Below are 16,753 nucleotides of genomic sequence, written 5' to 3'. Positions count from 1 at the left end.
TAAAGCTATTGTCACCTGTTTAGCAGGGGTGGGGCAGGAGGTGGAGGTTTGCCCGGTGCTGCAGAGGTCATGTCAGTGAGAGGATTTGGGGGTTTCTTTTAGAATTTTACATTCTCATGGCAGCTTGCTCGGTGCTTGCTCAGATTTGAAGTTTAATTTTTTTGCTGTAGAAAGAAGTTTTCTTCCCACACTGAGTGAACAGCGGACGCTAATGTTTGTGTCACTTTTTACGGAATCAAACTCAAAGTAATGTCAGTACTTCCAAACTTTAAATGCAGCATGGATGGACTCTCTCCCGCACTCCATATTATCCATTGATCTACACACGTCTGTTGCCACGGATGTCACACACTCGTACGGCACTGTCATGAGACACTCTCACAAACAAAATCACGGTTTAGTAACATGCTTATGGGAAAGCAACTGCAATCTAATTACTGTTTTGCAATAGTAATCCCCTACTTTACTCGTTACTTGAAAAAAGTAATCAGATTACACGTTACTGCCCATCTCTGTATACTTGAAATTCACTGTGTCCTCCCCCTTTTTGAATACTCTTTCTCAAAGTTATTCCAAAACGTACACCAGAGGTTGTAGCGGACCGTTACAGGCTCATTTTCAAATCTTTGACAAAAATATCTAATCAGCCATTTAAATGGCAGCAACTCATTGCATTTAGGAATGTAGACAACCTGCTGACGTTCAAATGACGCATGAAGAAAACGGGTGATTCGAGTGACTTTCATGTGTAATGGTTGTTGGTGCCAGACAGGCTGGCCTAATTAATTCAGAAACTGCTGATCTACTGGGATTTTCCCACACAAGCATTCAGACAATTGTCTAAAAAGGAAAATATCCAGTAATCAGCAGTTCCATGAATAGAAATGCCTTGTTGGTGTCAGAGGTCAGGGGAGATTGGGCCCGATAGCATTGAACTAATAGTAAGAAACTAACTCGAATGTTACAGCTAAGTTTTTGTAAATATTGAAGCAGATGGGCTCCAGCAACAGAAGATCACGTTGAGTGCCACGCTTGTCAGCCAAGAACAGGAAACTGAGGCTTAAATTCATGTAGACTCCCCCAAACTGAATAATAAAAGATCAGAATCATGTTGCCTGGTCTGATGAGTGCTGAATTTTACTGTGACATTCAGATGGGTCACAGAATTTAACATATACAATATGAAGACATGGATTCATCCAACCATGCATTAATATTTCAGGCTGTAATGATCTATACTATCAGTCAAAAGTTTGGACACACCTTCTCATTTTGTGTTTTTTCTTTATTTTTACTACTTTCTACACTGTAGATACAAACTGAAGACATTGAATATATGGCGCATAAATCCAGATATAAATGTAATATATATCTGGATTTATGTAGCAAAGGCAAAATGATAAATAACTCTAAATATGTCCTATATTTTAGATTCCTGAAAGTAGCCACCCTTCGCTTTGTTGATAGCGCTGCAAACCCTTGTCAGGGTTCATTTGTTGAGTTTCTTGCCTTCTTAGTGGGGTTGGGACCCCACTCTTAAAATTCATATTATGGCAAGAACAAATCAGCTAATTAAAGAGAAACAACAGTCCATCATTACTATAAGAACTGAATGTTAGTCAGTAGGTAAAACTGCTAAAACTTTGAATGTGCAGTTGCAAAAACCATCAAGCGCTCTGTCAAAGCTGGCTCACAAGCTACTGAGGATAAATTCATCCAAGTCACCAGCCTCAGAAATTGCAAGTTAACATCCCCTCAGATCAGAGCCCAGATAAATGCCACACAGAGTTCCAGTAGCAGACACATCTCTACATCAACTGTACAGAGCAGACTGTGTGAATTAGGCCTTTATGGTCAAACAGCTGCTAAGAAACCACCACGGAGGAAAAACAACAAGCAGAAGAGATTTGTATGGGACGAAAAACACAAGGAGTGGACATTAGACCAGTGGAAATTTGTGCTTTGGTCTGATGAGTCCAATTTGAGATCTTTGGTCGACCTGCCATGTCTTTGTGCGATGCAGAAAAGGTGAATGGATGGTCTCTACATGCATGGTTCTCACTGTGAAGCATGGCTGAGGAGGTGTGATGGTGACACTGTTGGGGATTTATTCAAACTGAAGGCACAATGAACCAGGGGCCTGTTCTTCGTACCTCGCTAAGTAAGTTAGCTGGATTAGATTGTTGACGATTTCGCGTGATCCTGGATCGTTCGGTTCCCCGAAGCCCATCCGGGACTTGCTGTCATAGCAACAGAGCCGTAAGCGTAAACCTGCTGGGGAGCAGGTTTACTTTATGTAAACAGGATTAGATCGCGGCCACGCAGGTATGCCCGCGTCATTCATACGAAAGCAACAGCGATATTCCACCACTGTTTCACCATAAATAAATAACATCAATGTAACTAAAGACAATGCAGCACCTGATCCATTTATTGATGTCACACAGGTCATTTCCTAAAAAAGGGAAATGTACTATTAACATTCTATTACATGTATGTGATTATTACAGATTTAATTCATATTTCAGAGTAGCAATTGTAAATTACTTCGTGTAATCAAGATGAGAGACCACGGCTATAAAAGCGAAGGTGGATTTGGGAAGTCTGTCGCAGCCATGTCCTGTCCGTATACGCGAGCCACCCATTGCGGAAGGTGCAAGATTGATAAGGAGAGTCCTCAGAATTCAGCGTATATTGCGGGACAGACAGGATCCTTTAGCTCAGCGCGACAGTGTGCTCATAGAGAGATATCGATTTTCCCGTGAGGGTATTATTTACTTAACCAACTTGTTGACGAGGGGGTGCAGGACCACCACCTGTCTTTTGTTGCTCTGCCCTTTTCTTGGTTGCTGTTATAAACAAACAGATTATTCCAGGGTCTCTTTCCAAGAGACTAAAAGCAATATAAGTGATAAATATTACCATTCTGTAGAATATTCTTATATTTCACTTTTACCTGTTCCCATGTTCTAGTGGGTCCTGTCGTGGCTCTAATGTGACAGAGGATAAAATATAACATATTATAATATAATGTAATATAATATTGGATAATATAGTGTAATATAATAAATCTACCCTACCGCCTACTGGTGTTGGCCAGAGGGGCCGATGGCGCGATATGGCAGCCTGGCTTCTGTCAGTCTGCCCCAGGGCAGCTGTGGCTACAACTGTAGCTGCCTCCACCAGTGTGTGAATGTGAGAGTGACTGAATAGTGGCATTGTACAGCGCTTTGGGTGCCTTGAAAAGCGCTATATCAATCCACTCCATTATTATTGTTATTATTAAATTACTTACGAGTTTAATTTGTCAGCAACTTCCTGCCAGCCCTCGCTCCTTGCTTTTGCAGCCTTTGCAGTGTTCCCTTGCGTTCTGATTAAACTCTGAAACTCCTGAAATCCCTCACTCAAGAGTTCTTGCTCTGCTGCCGAAAAATACCGAGCCGAGCGCGCTCCGTCGACATTTTCGCCGACCAATCAGAGGGTTGCCGATCAATGTTTCTACTATCGATGCGTAGCCCCTTTTACGACACCCAGTGATGTCACATTACTGCGTCCAGCTGTACTAATCGTCAACAGCAGGTGTGTTCGGGGAACCGGATTAGCGCGCTCACGGTTAGCGCGATGGTTTGGTCTTGGATGTTTCATTTGATCTTGGATGTAGTAAGCGACGTACGAAGCACAGGGCCCAGCATGGCTACCACAACATCCTGCAGCGACATCCCATCCAATCCTGTTTGTGTTTAGTTTGACCATCATTTATTTTTCATCAGGACAATGACCCCAAACACACCGCCAGGCTGTGTAAGGGAGGGAGAAGGAGAGTGATGGTGTGCTGCGTCAGATGGCCTGGTCTCCACAGTCACCTGACCTAAACCCAATCCAGATGATTTTGGAAGAAATGGACGCAGAGTGAAGGCAAAAGGGCCAACAAATGCTCAGCATCTCTGGGAACTCCTTCAAGACTGTTGGAAAACCATTTCAGGTGATGACCTCATGAAGCTCATCGAGAGAATGCCAAGAGTGTGCAAAGCAGTAATCAAAGCAAAAGGTGGCTATTTTGAAGACTCTATAATATAAAGATGTTCATCACACCAATATGAATCAAAGTTTCCACTGAATGTTTTCAGCATCTTGTTTGACCTGTGTCAGAATTAGGGCAGGTAAGGTCTAACCTGGTAATAGTAAGGTATAATTAACAAAGTGGCCAGTGTAAATAGTTTCCACGGATCTTTGGCAGATATTTCTACAACTTGACTGGAATCCACCTGTGGTAAATTCAGTTGATTGGATATGAGGTCTGATTTGACAAATACGGTCCCATTGTTGGCAGTGCATGTCAGAGCCTAAACCAAGACATAAAGTCCAAAGCATTGTCTGTAAATCTGAGAGACAGGATTGCATTGTGGTTCAGATATTGGGAAGGATACCGAAAAATTCCTGAAGCACTGAAGGTCCAAATGAGCACGATGGCCTCCATCGACAGTAAATGGAAGAAGTTTGAACCAACAGGACTCATCTTGGAGCCAGTCACCCAGTGTTACGGCCCTAGCAGGGCGTTGAATTAATCATGGGACTGAATGTTTTATTTCAAAGACTATAGAAACTGAAACAAATGTAACTGTCAACTCATATTGGGCCACAAATTAGCTAAATTTTAGTCTTTGCAATGATTAAAATGTAAACTGGTTTACTGGACTATTGGTGATGTAAATGCTAAAAATACAGGTATTTTACGATGAAAGGTTTGAGAAAAAGCCGCTATTCAACCAAACAGCTAAATCTACCAGTGTGTGAATGCGAGTGAATGAATAGTGGAATTGTAAAGCGCTTTGGGTGCCTTGAAAAGCGCTATATAAATCCAATCCATTATTATTATCATTTTTCAAGAAAGTCTTTTAGCGCTACATCTGCAACATTTTTTTATTAAGAAGTATTTATCAGTCCTATTTTGCTCAAACCCCTCCTGCATTTTTCTTCTCTTGAGAAAATGGGGAGAAAAGACCAACATCTTTTTTCAGTGTATCATTTAATGTACTCTCACAAGTTGGTGAACAGGTAAAACTTTTTTGCTCACTGTACTAAATCACACATCCATTGATAGTATAAATAGCCAACCTAATAATAATAGTACACATTTTCAAATACATAAAATCATCAAGTATCCAAGTCTTAAGTTATGGACATCAAATAAAAAGGCATACAAAATATTGCAGATGTTGGAAGTCCAGTTTGAAGCGCACACACACACACAAACAAAACTAAACAAAAATAAACCAAAAAAAAAAAAAAGGAAAAATGAAAAAGATCACATTTTTATTTTAACATGGCAGTTAATAAGTAAACAGAAGGTCTGATAAAGACTAAAAAGTTCCTAGACTTTCAATTGACAAATATTGCAACAGTTAAGCATTTATAATAAAAAATAGTTACTGAAAGGGCATAAGTGTGTGTAAGACTTCCTGCACAAGACAAAGGCAACAGTTTAGGTTTTTTTTTGTTCCAAGTAGAAAAATGAAACACCTTTTCCAAATGCCAACAGGAGCCGACTCCTGCTCGATTGCCTTTGTTCCACTTCCGATTGTAAGGCATTTATGGATGATCCATCTGATTTGAAGAAAGGCATACCTCTTTCTAGTCAGTCTTGAAACTGAATCCTAAAATTGAACAGGGTACACATAATTGTTCACATCAAGAAAACATTTCTTTAACCTATTTTCTTTTCTTTTTTTTTTTTTAACACATTTTCAGGCAATGTGAATGCACGGGCCAATCAAAATCTTTGGGATGCATTTTCAGAAAACAGTTAATCCAACATCTTACAATGATACACGACTCTTCCTATTTTTTTTTCTGGGCACATGAAGAAAAAACTCTGTTCACACAACTCTTGTTTTTCATTTTTTTTGACATTTAATTTTGAAACTAGAAAGGGAGGGGGAATTTCATTTACCAAGCATGGTTTTCCAAATTAAAATACAACACAATGAAGAAAAAGAAAAAAAAAGAAGAAAAAAAAAAAAAAGGAAGCCTGCCAGGTTATAAGCTAGCAAGGTTTAATGAAACTCTTCTGTGTTGGAGGGTAGGTTGGGGAGGGGTTGGTGTGGCTCAATGTTTGGCTCTATTGGATGCAGCAGTTATTGCGATGGCCGTTAGAATCTTTGAAACGCAGGCGCATCTTTGGACGATATTTCTCCAGGTAGATCAGCTGCTTGCTGTTGAATGCTCCTCTGCGCTTCCTGAAAGCAAGTGTAGAAATTAATTAGCTCATGACTGCCGATTTTTTTGTAAATCCATAATATATATTGCTACCATGGATATTGTAATATATTAAACATGCCCAAAGTTTAAATAATTCATGTCAGTGTGCATATAAGCAGTCTAACCCCTGTGAGTCAAACGCTCAGCTTTTGTGAACCCTACTTACAGGCTTTTCTATGATGGCTTTGTCTGATGTTAGAGAGGAAAGCTCAGCCACAGATCTGTGACTGTAAGAAAAGAAGCTCCACCCACTAACTGTTCTAACCTTCTGGGTGTGAGGGGCAACCAATCAGATGATTGGTTAAAGGGAAACGGAAAGGAATTAAAATGCTGTATTAAGGACCAGTACTCTGAATAACAAGGTACTGTGATAGAGTGCAAGAATATAAATGCTGGGTTGGAAAAGAGCAAAGTGGTTGCCCTGTACTATTACATTTACAGAAATAGTCAACTAACTCTGTTCTATATGAAGATTCATGGCAATATGTATGATTTTTACATTCAGCATGATAACGATTCTTTGGCTTGTTGAGGATTTTAAAAGAAACTTTAAAAAATTCAAGTCCTATTATTAACTGTTAATTTAAAAAGAAAAAAATGGATTTTATCCGTATTAATAATATTTAATCAATAATATAACACCACTTTCTATGACAGCCTCAAATTGCTGAGCTTTCCCTCATTTTATTGATTAGTCTTTGGAAAAAAAAGCTGACTGCCAAGTGCTGCCAAGTCCCTCTTTCAAGGGATGACACATACTTTAAAGCACACCTACTGAATCATCCTTTATCTCACTCTCTGACATCTCTGCTATTTATAGATATGACTCAGGCCTCCCTGCTTTACGTATCAAAGTATCAGGTTACTGCAAGACAAAAATCAAGGATTTTCTCAAAGTTAATGCCAAAGTCTGTCCACCAGAGAGCCTTACAAATGTAATTAACTATCAGATATTTTAATGGTTTTATAATAAAAAACCTCAACTCATCCAAAAAAAAAAAAAAAAAAAAAAAAAAAAAGTAGCTTCTTTAATCATTTCCTGCCAAATTATTTTTACTTACTGTCGAATGAACTGGACAGCATCTTCATACTTCATCCCACATTCAATCAAAGCGAGTGCCACCAGAACAGGAGCTCTGTGAAAAAGAAAGGGAACAGACAGTACCAGGAATGTTAGTTAAAACTAACATGCAAAATAGTGTTTTGCTCCAATTACAAAAACAAAACAAACAAACATGGGGGAAAACGTTATTTAATGGATTCAAACAGTTTTGTTAGAGAAAATCCCCTAAAATAAAAGCTTATGTACAATATAAAAACAATATGAAAACAGGGATCATCAAATAACTGTTTTAGCACCGACTGCTTCTGTATCAGAATACAAACAGAAGCAAGAGCCACATTTCACTATCATACGTAAAATATAACAACTTGAATCTTTGTGTCAGTGACTGCTTACCTCCCCAGCCCTGCTACACAGTGCACAGCAATGCAGCAGCCGGGCTCCTCCCTGAACTTCAGCTTCAGCAGGTTCAGCCAATCATCCACGATCTGATTGGAGGGAGGAGCTCCATCGTCGAATGGCCAATCCTGCAGAAAGAAGAGAGAAGAAAAAAGGAAATGATGTCAGTGGCCTCCGTTCCTTGGAAACCAAAACAAAAGAAGTGAGAAGGCTGAGCTGCGGGGAAAGAAAAATGTTGTTGCAGCAGCAAGGACACCCGTGGAGCTTGTCTTCCTGCACAATCTGAACCTTCGCTTGGAGGGAACCCCCCCCCCCCAAACCTAAATCTGTTACACAATAAAAACCAGAATAAAAAAAAAAAAAAAAACAATAGCCTGGTATACTGGGGGGGAAAACCCAGAGCAATGAAAAAAAAAAAAAAAAAACTACATTTGTTTTGGTTTGAAACATTAGGAGTCATGATGAAGTCAGACGTGTGAACTCACCAGAACCTGGATTCCCTCTTTCACCACCAGGGTGGCATCATAGGTGGCCTCACAAACTCTCACAACCGTGGTGACTCCATATTTTTTCAACTCCTGTAATCACATGTCACAGGATTTATGAGTGAAAGAGGCAAACAAGACTGTTAAAGCTACCTCAGGATACTAAGGTTGGACGACACGTTAAAATTCCAACAAAAAGAAGTGAAAATGAATTTGCTGATGTATGCAAACACTAGCTCATGTCAGTTAGTGATATTCTTCATATCATCAGTTTTTAGATCATTCGCTTGACTAAAGAGTTGATAAGTTAAGCTAGATAGCTTCGCCCATGACTATTTTAGTGACATCCCACTGCCTTTGGTTGACATAAGCGGCTAATCTGTTCTTGTGTGTATTTCCCTTTTAAAGGAAAGAGGTACTGTCTGGTAGCTCTTTTGTAATGTGCAATTTCTTGAAGTCTGTGAAAAAAAGCCAACTGTTAAAGGAATCAATTGATTTTAGTCACCAATTTTGTCCGATTGCCCAACCCTCTAAAGCACACTGACAGTAATACACCTACATACGTCAATTCCTGTAATCTAAAACGATTCTGTAGTCATTGCGTTCATTGGCTGAAACATTTCCAGGAAAGATTTTAAACTGCGGTCGTTTCCAAAATATTTCTCAACATGTAATCACCGGTTACATGCTTCTCCAATGTGGGCTTAGAGTAATATACACTCTGTAATATGTAAACACTTGACCACAATTTGGCTCACCTCTATGAACTTGTTCAGGGTGGCGTTGGTGGGATTGTGGGTAATGAGGAACCGCATGTTTTTGTAGGTAATCTCCACAGGGGCTGGTCTGTTCATTCGAGCCATCGTGACAATGCGGGAAAAAAATGTATAACAAAACTAAAATGTCTTCCACAGAGTAAACACTAATGTAAACAGTTAAACTCGGAGGGAATGTCAAACAAATGTCCAACAAGTTTTGAGGAACTCCGAAAGAAAAAAATCCTCCAGTCTTCTTCGAGGTTGGCAAGGCTAAGTGTCAAAATAAAATAAAAATAATCCCGCCAAAAAGAACAGTAACAGGCAAATTTGGGAAGTTGGCAGCTGGGAAGGGCGGACAATTGGAGAAGTAACTCAAACCCTCTCCTTTGGAATAAAACAAAAGAAAAGGAAGGAAAAAAAAACCAAGGTTGGTTCCACCTTGATTCTGGCCAGGCGGAAGCCGACGAGGGCAGTGTGCAGCAGGTGGAGTTACCCCATCCAGGCCGAGTTATCGCTGGTTCTGGGAGGAGTCCCGGTCCTGCCAACTTTCCGGGGTCCCTCCTGTGGCTCAAGTGCGTCGGATCGATGGCGAGTTTGGCTGTTCACTCATCTGCATAGGCAGCGTGCTGAGCCTGGCAGTAGTCCCCACTGCCCTTCAGAAACTCCATAAATGTGTGACCCAGAACACCACAGAACTGCTGCAGGACACAGAAGGGGGCAGGAGGGAAGAAAAGCTTAATTTTTTATTTTTTTAAACACCTTTAAAGAACACAAAAAGCACAGGCAACTGTTCTCAGTGTAGTTCAATTCATTTGCCAAAAAGACAAACTTTTACTGAGAAACTGTTTTTATTCACATTCTATATGGAAACTGTGCCTCTTTTCTTTTTTCCTAAGCACAATAATCATGAAATGGAAAATCTGATATTGTGACAACTCTAATCCCAAACACATATCCATAAGCCCCTAGTCAAACATACCACTCCATCAGAGTAAAAGACAAAGGGATTAGATCATAGAGGAAGCACAGGGCCAAAGTATAGACAAAGCAGCCGTGAAACAAGTGAGGGATTTTCAGTAAAGTCATGAGCCATTCATTTTTAAAAGAATAAAACAAATTTCCTCATTTGAATTTTAGAATTACCTTCAGACAACAGCACAGAGTCTGGCTAGAAACACAGATTTAGGGTGTAATGACAGTAATCGAATCCCACAGTATAATTTTCTTTATATTAGCTACCCTGAAACAGGCAGTTAAACCGCAGCCTTTCTGAGCTACTCTTTTTTTTTTTTTTTTTTTTTAATTATGCCAAGTTTCACACTCAAGTATGTCAACAGCCACATTAACATTGTTTGGAGACTAAATACACTAGAGTGTCTGGGGTTTGATTCCCATGCAGAGAAAGTGGTGTTTCAGATAACGCAATGATTAACACAGCAGAGCAGACTGTACCTCCCAGTACATAAAATCACAGCGCAGTGCTGCCGCTGTACAGCAGAAATAAATATATAACGTGTCATTTCTGACATCCAGGTCGTATCTGTGTGCGCAGGCTGAGCTCACCGTGGGGCCTTCAGCGGGGCTTTAACATACACGCTGTTATGATCGTCAGAAATGTGACTCACAAATGCTTTCTCTGCCATTTCCTCCCTAATGCTTCTGCCCTTTACTCCTCACAGAAGCTCGATACCCGAGCGCTGGCTTACTGGAAAGGTTTTCTTCATCTTATTGTCGAAATAGTAAAATCTAAGCCGGTCAAGCATGCTTTGTTAATCTGCTATTTTCCGGCCGAAAAGCAGCATTTACTTAGAAATATTACCAAGCACTTAAAAGCCACTGCCTGACTGAAAGGACAGTGATTTGTAAATATAAGAGAGACGTGAAGCAAAGCAGAAGTGGCTTAAATAGCAGACATGTCTCTGCATTGCATTACAAGGCTGTAAAGTGTCCTTTGTGTGAGGATAGACCGGGCGCCATCATATAACATTAGAGGCCTATAGGCGCCGTCGGGAGCTGTGACAGACTGCACAGTGCTCTGAGGTGACAAAAAGACGCCCGACCCAGACACCGTGCACGTAGCCAGTCTCGCAAACCACTAACAACACGTCATTTACGTGTTTCGTTTATTTCAAATAAATATGCGTCGATTTTAGACGGCAAAAACTCCGAGTGAAGAGCCGGGACCAGCCCGAGCTGCGCATCCGTCAGCCGCTTCCTAATCGTGACGATCATCATGCAGCTCTAAGATTGCACTCAAATAACATGGCCAAATCCATGTTCTGTGAATTTTCGTTACAGTTAAATGAGAAAGGCAACGTTAGGCAATAGCACTGTGGAAATATTGAACTGGGTTTTTATCGAGCAGGCCGTGATTTCATCGAAGCAACGTGAAGGCCAGCTGGTAACAGTTCACCGTAACGTACTGATTTACCAGAGGAGCCTAGGAGACGAAACCGAGAAACAAAATGGCAGCCACGAAAAACAGGTTACTTACTGGGATATGCTTACTCATTGAAGATTGTAGCTTAATCATACAGCCGGTCCCTAGAAAAAGGTAAAACTATGAAACGGTTTTCCACCATAAAGTCCTGTGCTGTTTCTCCGAGCGGAGCCGAAGTCTCCTGATCTGCCGGGAAAGAGTTAGAGAGAGAGAGCGCGCGAGAGCCCGAGATACTAACGTCATTTCCTGTCAGGACTTTCACTATAAAACACTGTTCAGTATTAAATATACACCTTTAGTTGTAAGTTATGTACCTTTAGTTTTTACTAAAGGTTTCTGGTAGCTGAATTAAATGTATAATTTTGTAGAACTATACACTATGTGAGCATACAACAAAAATATTCAAAATCTTAAATAATGAAATGTTTAAAACGTCCCAATGTGTAAATGTCTTGATGAATGCTCACGCATCATGTCCCATTCACTTGTTTACAGAGCTTTATTTCGAAGCTAAACCGAACTTCCTTAACCCTTTGTCTTTCTTTCCTTTTGCCTTTAGCTTGACTGGTCTCGTGAAACCCCACCCTGAAAATGTGTAGTGTTATGTCCAGACATCTCTCTGTCTTCAGGCTGCAAAGGTCAGTTGGTGACTGTGGCCTAATTCGTCCTTCACTTCCAGAAAATACACAAGGACAGAGGAGGCCAGAAATCACGACACCATAGAATTATACATGTGTGGTTCTTTTGACTTCATGTGAACAGACCTTTGTGTAGATACATTTCATAACTTGAAATGGAAAGGAAAATTCCCAAATAATTTCTGAGTTTTAAAGCTTTTTTACTGTGCTTTGAATCACAAATGGGATAACACCATGGTGCAGTGGTTAGCTCTTCTGGCTCACAATAAGAAGGTCCTGGGTTCAAATCAACCATCATATTTACAGGGTGGTAGAACAGGTCATCTACTAATTGGAAGGTTGTTGGTTTGATCTCTGGCTGCTCCAGTCTGCTACTATTCCAGATACTAGGCAAGATATCGAACCCTGAGTAGCTCACTATGTGTGACTGTGTATAAATCTTAGATAGAAAAGGGGCAGCAAGGTGGGACCGTGGATAGCACTGTTTCTTCACAGCAAAGAAATTCTTGGTTTTCAATCCAACATCTGGCCAGGGCCTTTTTCTGTGGAGTTTGCATGTTCTCCCCGTGTCCGTGTAGGTTCTCATTGGGTACTCTGCCTTCCTCCCACAATCTCGAGACATGCAGTCAGAGGGGTTAGGTTAACTGTGGATTCTAAATTGTCCGTAAAAATTAATATGAGTGCTGATGGATGTCTGTCTCTCTGTGTTATCCCTGCATCGGTGCACCCTGCCTCTTGCCTTATGGCAGCTGTATTAAATGTTCTGTTAAGTTAAATCTATGTGATAGTCTACAGGAACATCTATTACAAGCATGGGTTAAAAGTTCCAAAATCAAATGGAACACTCAGCAAGGATGCACAAAAAAAACCCCAAAACACAATAGCTCAGATCCTGAGGGAGTTCAACGTGCAAAGAAACAGCCACTGCTGACAACAACATAACCAATACGTTATAATGGCCTACACGGAGAAGGTATTTGACTACATCCCTCAAAGTGCCCTGGTGGGAAGTCCTTCTGGAGCATGGGATACTACTTATTCAATATAATTATATTATTGCTTTAAAAATTTGAAAACGGTTTAAAAATATGAAGGACTTTTTTTAAATTTTTTTAATAAAATGATCAAGGAAAAATAAATTGAGAATTAAATGTATTGTAGATTCACCACCGTCCAACCTTGTCATATTGATCAAATCTGCTTTGTATTCACATGTCTTCACATGCCTATTAAAATTCAAATGCCTGTATTCACATGCAAAGTTTGATCTGTCTACATAGATGTAAACCACATGATTTTCTTCTCTTTTTTCTTTACTCTTGATTTGCATGCATCTGTACAAAAGCTTTGATCAAAGTAGTTATTTCTTAATCTTTTATAAATTCCCTGTTTAAGAACAAAAGCCAGATCATTAACATGTGCATTAAACTTAATGCTGAGAGGATGTGAAGCTGATCTCTAGAGCCACTGAGTCATACTATTTGATGAGTAATTCTTAAGTCATCAGGATCTAATTCTGAGTCATCAGAATCGAGTAAGAGGAGCACCAGAATGACTGAATAACTACAACAGGTACAATAATCCCGACTAAACATATACTGAACAAACCTTCTTTTAAGATGGTTTATGAAATTGGTTAAAAAGTAATTTATTATTGATTTACCGTTATAGTATATATCTTATTTTAGGTAACTTTAGTTTTGACTTATTTTTCAGCAAGTAAATTAAAAGACTGATTAACTATACATGATATGGATTCCCGTTAATTACTTGAATAAACTGGAAGCTGCCAGCAATATGTCAGTATTTAGCATGTTCTGAAAACAAAACACATAATGTACATGAAGGATCAAACTGTTAGTAATAAGCAAATAATAATATTTAAATGGGAAAGAAAATGCATATTTTCTCTTTAGTTAGTACCAAATTACATATTTTTGTCCTTTGAAATTGTCGAGAAGTTCCTTGTAAAAAATGGAACCTTTCTAGCCTTTAAGCCATTGAATAGGGTCATTCATGACTCCAGCAGTATACGTGCTGCTGTGTCATTTTAATTGTAAAAATATTTTCCATCATACATTTTTCAATCCACTTATACAACCTGTCAGACTTTAAAAAGAAATTGGCTTATTAGTATAGTAAGAATAATAGAAGGTTCTACCCCTGGAAATATGTGTGTCTGTTTGTGTTTAATATTATAAGCTTTGCTTTGATTGCAAATTTCCACTTCTAATCATTATACTACATTGTGATGTGTCACAGTGAACCATGGCTAACATTGTTTTAAACAGAAGTGTGCAGGTAACAAAAAATAGAAAAACAGTTGAAAAAATCCTGATCATGATGACTTCATCGTAGCCCAGCATTGATTAAGGTATCATCGAGTCACTCGTTCATCAATATTTTGTGGTAAAATACATACTGCACTCAAACATACCTTAAGTTTTAAAATGAATTCTTATAAAGATTATTGAAAAAAGTAACATACATGAATTATCAAAATTAATGTAGATTTTTTAAATCAAATTTGTGATTTTCAATTAACAAATTTTAGCATAATTAATGATAACAATAGCCTCTGACAGTAAACACATGTCTATGCTTGTACTACCACTAGACCTCAGTGCAGCGTTCGATACTGTTGAGCACAATAACCTATTACAGCGATCAGAGCATGCTGTAGGTATTACAAGTACTGCTCTACAGTGGTTTGTATCATATCTATCTAAGTTGTTGATGTAAATGGAGAGTCCTCTTCACACAGAAGATTAATTATGGGGTTCCACAGGGTTCTGTGCAGCATAAAGAAACAAACAAACAGACAGAAAAAAAACAAAAACAAAAAAACAAAAAAAGACCTGGATGACCGCTAACTTTCTGCTCCTTAATTCAGATAAAACTGAGGTTATTGTACTCGGCCCTGAAAATCTTAGAAATATCGTATCTAAGCAGATTCTTACTCTGGATGGCATTACCTTGGCCTCCAGTAATGCTGTGAGGAACCTTGGAGTCATGTTTGACCAGGATATGTCCTTCAATGCACATATTAAACAAATATGTAAGACTGCGTTCTTCCATTTTCGCAACATCTCTAAAGTTAGAAATATCCTGTCTCTTAGTGACGCTGAAAAACTAGTTCATGCATTTATTACTTCCAGGCTGGACTACTGTAATTCATTATTATCAGGATGTCCAAAAAACTCACTGAAAAGACAGGGACTAGAAAGAGAGAGCAGATTTCTCCTGTTTTGGCTTCCCTTCATTGGCTTCCTGTTAAATCCAGAATTGAATTCAAAATCCTGCTCCTCACATACAAGGTCTTAAATAATTATATCCCATCTTATCTTAATGTCCTTGTAGTACCGTATCACCCTATTAGAGCACTTCGCTCTCGCTCTGCGGGCCTACTTGTTGTTGCTAGAGTATTTAAAAGTAGAATGGGAGGCAGAGCCTTCAGTTTTCAGGCCCCTCTTCTGTGGAACCAGCTTCCAGTTTGGATTCAGGAGACAGACACTATCTCTACTTTCAAGATTAGGCTTAAAACTTTCCTTTTTGCTAAAGCATATAGTTAGGGCAGGACCAGGTGACCCTGAATCCTCCCTTAGTTATGCTGCAATAGACGTAGGCTGCCGGGGATTCCCATGATGCATTGAGTTTTTCCTTTCCAGTCACCTTTCTCACTCACTGTGTGTTAATAGATCTCTCTACATTGAATCATACTTGTTATTAATCTCTGTCTCTCTTCCACAGCCTGTCTTTTGTCCTGTCTTCCTTCTCTCTCCCAACCGGTCACAGCAGATGGCCCCGCCCCTTCCTGAGCCTGGTTTCTTCCTGTTAAAAGGGAGTTTTTCCTTCCTGCTGTTGCCAAAGAGCTAAAAAATATGTTGCTATTTTTTTGTTTCAGACTCCACATGAACTTTTTACTGTTATAAAAATAATAATAATGTAAATGTAAATGACAAAAAATAAAAATACTTAATATAGGCGCAGTTTTGACTACCCGCTGTTTGGAATGATAGGTTAACTTATATTGAAAGGATAAAAAACAGCTGCATAAAAAAGCTTAACATACTCATCATGATTTTTTTGGTCATATTTCAATAAAGTTATGAATTAAATAAATGTAACACATCCCTTGACTTGGCTGTATCAGCAGTAACACGTGTATCACATGCAGTAGGTGGTACTTGATCTAGACATAAAGTGGTACAAAGTTTAACATTTTTGAGCAGTTTAAAGACAAGATTTTTGTCATAAAAGGTGGAATGGAAAATAAGAAGGATTGTTTTGTGATTCACTGAAAACCCCCAGAATGCGTAGTAGCCAACTGATTCACATGTTTTTATCTGCTTTAGTAAGCTGAAATTAATGGCTGTAATGATTTAGGCTTATGGTTTATTTTTAAATTATAATTTAGTACCACTTTTACAATTGTTTTAATAGTACACTTAGATATTGTGGCACCGCATTTAAATATAAAACACATTAGAAAGTGGCACCATTTATTATTGAGTAATTAAGAAAATTATGTTGCTGGTGTCACGCTGCCCTGTAGCAGTTCTTAAATGCTTAGACTGTCAGTATCAGCTGCTATTGTCTGCTCTTTATAATTGTGTGGAATAAATACTTTTGCTCCCATATCTTTCTGGAAACACACACAGAACTGCTGAGCTCTGCAGTTTTACTGTGCGGTGACACAAAAGCGCCACTGA

The 16,753-nt window shown here is 39.1% G+C and overlaps 1 protein-coding gene and 1 long non-coding RNA gene across 2 annotated transcripts; both read right to left on the bottom strand.

Moving 5' to 3' along the window:
• Positions 1-5,310: 5,310 nt before the first annotated feature.
• ptp4a1 (protein tyrosine phosphatase 4A1) lies at positions 5,311-9,555 on the bottom strand. The gene is made up of 5 exons (XM_085409189.1): positions 8,964-9,555; positions 8,206-8,298; positions 7,718-7,848; positions 7,320-7,394; positions 5,311-6,236 (listed from the first exon to the last, which is right to left on the bottom strand). Exons 1-5 carry the CDS (start codon positions 9,066-9,068, stop codon positions 6,119-6,121), a joined length of 522 nt encoding a protein of 173 aa, XP_085265315.1. The 5' UTR covers positions 9,069-9,555; the 3' UTR covers positions 5,311-6,118.
• On the bottom strand, positions 9,320-11,624 carry LOC146667492 (uncharacterized). Its single transcript, XR_014912068.1, has 2 exons — positions 11,458-11,624; positions 9,320-9,661 (listed from the first exon to the last, which is right to left on the bottom strand). It is a non-coding gene; the product is annotated as an uncharacterized LOC146667492 (long non-coding RNA).
• Positions 11,625-16,753: the final 5,129 nt, after the last annotated feature.

Source organism: Rhamphochromis longiceps, linkage group LG6 (assembly GCF_057381845.1).
Source record: "Rhamphochromis longiceps isolate RC_006_pf linkage group LG6, R_longiceps_female_GT1.1, whole genome shotgun sequence".
NCBI classification, from domain to species: Eukaryota; Metazoa; Chordata; class Actinopteri; order Cichliformes; family Cichlidae; genus Rhamphochromis; species Rhamphochromis longiceps.
This window is presented reverse-complemented; position numbering and strand designations above follow the sequence as displayed.

Coding starts and splice junctions, on each gene's coding strand:
- ptp4a1 (XM_085409189.1), bottom strand. CDS start 9,068: ATGGCTCGAATGAACAGACCAGCCCCTGTGGAGATTACCTACAAAAAC. Junction 8,299..8,963: donor CCCTGAACAAGTTCATAGAG/GTGAGCCAAATT, acceptor ATGTGATTACAG/GAGTTGAAAAAATATGGAGT. Junction 7,395..7,717: donor TGTGTAGCAGGGCTGGGGAG/GTAAGCAGTCAC, acceptor TCTTTTTCACAG/AGCTCCTGTTCTGGTGGCAC.